Consider the following 5,000-nt stretch of genomic DNA (forward strand, 5'->3'; position numbering starts at 1 on the left):
AGAGAGAACAGGAGAAAGAGAGAGAGGGGGGGAGGGGGAGAGGCGAAGGGACTGACAAGGGGATAGAGTGAATGAGTAAGTGAGTGTGTGACAGTGAGAGAGCAAGAGAGAGAGGAGGAGAGAGGGAGGAGAAAATAGGTAATCTACAACTAGAGAGAGAGGGAAAGGGGGGAGAGGCAGAGAGGGAGGTGCAAAGAGAAAGACAACAAAAAAACAAGCAAGAGGACATGCCACAGCACTGGCCATCTGTCCTCATGCCACAACAACAGTGACAACAATGGACTGGACAGCTTTAGAAACCTGTGCACCTGCAGACGTTTTTTTGTGTCTGTGTGCATTTAAGCACATTTCACTCCCATGGTGACGTCATTCATGCTCAAAAACAATATTAACATTTAGGTAGGTGTGTAACTCTATCAGCAGACATGTAGCAGACATGTAGGTGTGTAACTCTAGTAGCAGACATGTAGCAGACATGTAGGTGTGTAACTCCATTAGCAGACATGTAGGTGTGTAACTCTAGTAGCAGACATGTAGCAGACATGTAGGTGTGTAACTCTATCAGCAGACATGTAGCAGACATGTAGGTGTTTAACTCTATTAGCAGACATGTAGGAGTGTAACTCTATTAGCAGACATGTAGCAGACATGTAGGTGTGTAACTCTATTAGCAGACATGTAGGTGTGTCTATTAGCAGACATGTAGCTGACATGTAGGTGTGTAACTCTAGTAGCAGACATGTAGGTGTGTATCTCTATTAGCAGACATGTAGCAGACATGTAGGTGTGTAACTCTATCAGCAGACATGTAGCTGACATGTAGGTGTGTAACTCTATTAGCAGACATGTAGGTGTGTCTATTAGCAGACATGTAGCAGACATGTAGGTGTGTAACTCTAGTAGCAGACATGTAGGTGTGTCTATCAGCAGACATGTAGCAGACATGTAGGTGTGTCTATTAGCAGACATGTAGCTGACATGTAGGTGTGTAACTCTATCAGCAGACATGTAGGTGTGTAACTCTAGTAGCAGACATGTAGCAGACATGTAGGTGTGTAACTCTATCAGCAGACATGTAGCTGACATGTAGGTGTGTAACTCTATTAGCAGACATGTAGGTGTGTCTATTAGCAGACATGAAGCAGACATGTAGGTGTGTAACTCTATTAGCAGACATGTAGGTGTGTAACTCTATTAGCAGACATGCAGGTGTGTAACTCTAGTAGCAGACATTTTGCTAATATATGTATGTAGTTAATTATAATAATTTTGGCTTCTACAGTGTGAGTTTATATAAAACATCTTATTTTGCTAAGCTTTTTAATTTCCTTGCAAAAATCAATAACATTGTGCTGAATCCAACTTTTTCATATTTTATTATCATGAATTTAAATATCAATCTATATAAAAAGTACAAAATACAAAATATAAATATACAGTTCTTTCTCGGGGTGCGTATACCTGTGTATGATACTAGAGTTCATTGCTAATGTACAGCAGTCCCTTAGAGGAGCAGGCCTAGGTCTCATACCATCGACAGTAGTCATGTCGTTTGGTCAGATAAGTTGATTTTGCAATCAGGGCTCACAACATGTAAACTATGTTTTTGGTCAAAATGAAAAAGAAGGCTTTTGGATTCAAACAAAGACCTCACCTTTACATATGTATGTAGCATATAATTACACACAAAATGATGTAAAAAATCAAACATTATCTATACTAAACATAAAAAACTATGTAGCATGACATCATTTTGGAGATGAAAAAGTGGGACCACAAAAGACAACATGGTTACAGTTTGAAGTCAGTGTTCCAATCAGTGCCATTCTATTCTATCAGTGACATTCTATTCTATCATCAAGTTGCTGTGTTCTGACAGGGCATCAGAAGTAATCCCTCATGGTGTTGTAGTAAGAACTTGGGACTGAGCCAAAGGAAAATAAACAAAACAACTATATAGCTTGCTGTAAACGTAACCTTGAGCAGGATTAGGTTTTCACCTGAGGCTAGACTGAGGCGTTAGAAGAGGTTATAAAAGCTTTGACTTTTGATGTGAAGAACTTATAGGATCCTATAGGATTGGCAGTTAAAAGATAAAAACAAACAACAACAGACGCCATTTCACACAATAATTCTGGGGGGCATTCCAAGTACGGGGTTTAGTGGCTATCCCGGGAAAGTTAAGTCAGAGTAAGTGGTAAACCTCCTAAAAGAAGAACCCTATGGCTTCGTTTTGCTAGGAGAATGAATCCATAGGGGCACTTCTATTAGCAGGTTTACCACCTGAGTTACTCTGAGTTACCTTAACCAAGTGTGTCACTAAACCATGTACTTGGAATGTCCTGCTGATTGGCACTTGTTTCTGTGATTAAATTAGGCATTGTGTCTGGGCTATTTATAACACGTATTAAGGAAATATTAAGAAAAACAGAAAAGTCATTTTTTTAATTGATCAATATCAAACCCAATGCCCTGCATCCTCATATCAGTGTGTTAATGTTTCTCCCTCAACATATCGGTGTGTTAGTGTTTCTCCCTCAACATATCTGTGTGTTAGTGTTTCTCCCTCAACATATCTGTGTGTTAGTGTTTCTCCCTCAACATATCAGTGTGTTAGTGTTAGTGTTTCTCCCTCAACATATCTCCATGGTTGCAAAGTCCTCTCCTCTCTCCTCTCCTTTCTTCTCCTCCTCTCCTGCTCTCTGTAATCCCCTGTTCCCTCTCTCCTTTCTCCTCTTCTCCTCTCTCCTCCTCTCCTCTCCTCTCCTTCCTCTCCTCTCCTCCTCACCTCTCCTGCTCTCTGTAATCCCCTGTTCCCTCTCCCTTCCCTCTCTTCCACTGACCTGAAATACCTTCATCCAATCGGGGTCTTCATCGCTTACATAACAACCAATCAGCACCTCAGTCTTACAGTCAGGGAACCAATCAGCACCTCAATCGTACAGTCAGGGAACCAATCAGCACCTCAATCTTACAGCCAGGGAACCATGTGTGTGTGTGTGTGTTTGGGCACATAACTGTATATTTGTGTGTGTGTGTGTGTGTGTTAGGCCTCATATATCTCTTCTCCATCTGCTGTGGCCCTCTACAAGGATTCTCTCTCTCTCTCCTCTACAAGGATTTTCTCTCTCTCTCTCTCTCTCCTCTACACGGATTCTCTCTCTCTCTCTCTCCTCTACACGGATTCTCTCTCCCTTTCTCCTTGACTACTGTTCCTCCTCTCTGTGTGTCTGCATCTCTCAGCATGTGTGTATATGAGAATGTGTGTGTGTCTGCATGTTTGTGTGTGTGTGTGTCTGCATATGTGTGTGCTTCCAGGTGGTGTCCTCTCACTGTGGGGTGTCCTGGGCCTTGGTTTGTAGGAGTTTATGTGTGTGTGTGTGTGTGTGTGTGTGTGTGTGTGTGTGTGTGTGTGTGTGTGTGTGTGTGTTAGGGTTCGTCAGGTAGCGTCCAGGTTGTGGGAACCCATTGCGGGTCCTCCTGGGCGTGCTGGATCAGGGTGAAGAGCTGCAGGCAGGTCTCTCTCAGGTCCTCGTTCACCAGCACGTGGTCAAAGAAGTGGCCATACAGGGCCTCCAGACGCAGAGATGTCGACTCCATCTCACGGAAGTCCACATCCTACGGAGCACATGCACAGTTAGCAGACGCTTGTCTCACGGAAGCCCACATCCTACAGAGCACAATAATTATACCAAACTGGACTGTTTAAACAGTAGCTCCTCAGAAAGTCTTCACATGACTAAAACATTAACGGGTATGCCCATATTCAAGTCAGCAGTGATGCCTCTGATGGAAATCGATATTACTATTAATTTGTATACTTATACTATTGCATTGCAAGCTTGTACTCCTGTGTGTTTGTGTGTGTGTGTTTGTGTGTGTGTGTGTGTGTGTGTGTGTGTGTGTGTGTGTGTGTGTGTGTGTGTGTGTGTGTGCCATGTGTATTGATTGTCTGGGCACACCTCTAGTTCAAGCCACCACCAGGGCCTATGCTAAATAGGATTTAGGAACAAATGCCCATTGCACCTCAGCAGACATCCTCTCCCTGCCCCAGGTGGTGGAATACACAACACGTATCCACCATTTGGGGCCATTGTGTAATCCAGGATCTTCCATAAGAAGATCCCCTCCCCTCCCACTCACATTCCCCCTTTTCCCACCTGTACCTGTAACACGCCCCCCAATGTTGACCTATGACCCCACTGTATCCTCCCATGGCTGACTGGTATTTAAACTGTAACACTGTAATGTTCATTAGTCTATTCTTGTTTCTACTTTGATGCTGGAACTGACCCCCTGCAGGAGTGCGCTGGAATAAATCTCAGAGAAACCTTTGATTCGCCTCTCTGGTCCATTGTCTAAAGTTTGTCGTCCGCTGCCGATTCTATCACCTCACCCTGAAGTTTCGCTCGATCTGGTAGCTGGTGATGACCTTGGCGTTCCTCCGGGTCTGTCTCAGGCGCTCCAGACTGGGGGGCCTGACGAAGACGATGAAGGGCCGTAGCCTCTTCGTCCTGATGGACTGGATACTCTGCTGAACGATATAACACACATCAGTGTAGTCCTGATATATGGATACTCTGCTGAACAATATCAGTGTATATCAGTGTAGTCTGGATATATGGATACTGTGCATAATGATATATATATCACAGGAGTAGGGCTGGGCAATTCATTGAAAATTCAGAGATACCATCATTCCTAACCTCATACAAACCAAAATTATCATGATAAATTGCACTTTTGTCTGACAACAAAAAATATGTGATTGAGTGAATATTAGTCTGATTGTTTACATACCGTATTAAATAGGATTGAGTGAATATTAGTCTGATTGTTTACATACCATATTAAATAGGATTGAGTGAATATTAGTCTGATTGTTTACATACCATATTAAATAGGATTGAGTGAATATTAGTCTGATTGTTTACATACCATATTAAATAGGATTGAGTGAATATTAGTCTGTTTACATACCATATTAAATAGGATTGAGT

General features: G+C 42.6%; 2 protein-coding genes across 3 annotated transcripts in view; both read right to left on the bottom strand.

Moving 5' to 3' along the window:
• Nucleotides 1-9, bottom strand: part of tmem237a (transmembrane protein 237a) — a 13,126-nt gene extending 13,117 nt beyond the window's left edge. The window contains exon 1 of one of the 2 annotated variants that reach the window (XM_031581413.2): nt 1-9. This exon is cut by the window's left edge and continues 183 nt beyond it. The gene's annotated coding sequence lies outside the window, so the exon portion shown is untranslated. The other variant, XM_031581407.2, reaches the window with a different exon arrangement.
• Nucleotides 10-3,243: 3,234 nt separating this feature from the next.
• Nucleotides 3,244-5,000, bottom strand: part of LOC105895429 (MAGUK p55 subfamily member 4-like) — a 19,014-nt gene continuing 17,257 nt past the window's right edge. The window contains exons 20-21 of the mRNA XM_031581330.2: nt 4,397-4,531; nt 3,244-3,618 (exon numbers count right to left, since the gene is read on the bottom strand). Of these exons, the coding sequence (XP_031437190.1) occupies nt 3,430-3,618; nt 4,397-4,531 (324 nt within the window). The 3' untranslated portion in view covers nt 3,244-3,429. The remainder of the gene's footprint in view (nt 3,619-4,396; nt 4,532-5,000) is intronic.

This window comes from Clupea harengus, chromosome 2 (assembly GCF_900700415.2).
Source record: "Clupea harengus chromosome 2, Ch_v2.0.2, whole genome shotgun sequence".
Classification (NCBI taxonomy): domain Eukaryota; kingdom Metazoa; phylum Chordata; class Actinopteri; order Clupeiformes; family Clupeidae; genus Clupea; species Clupea harengus.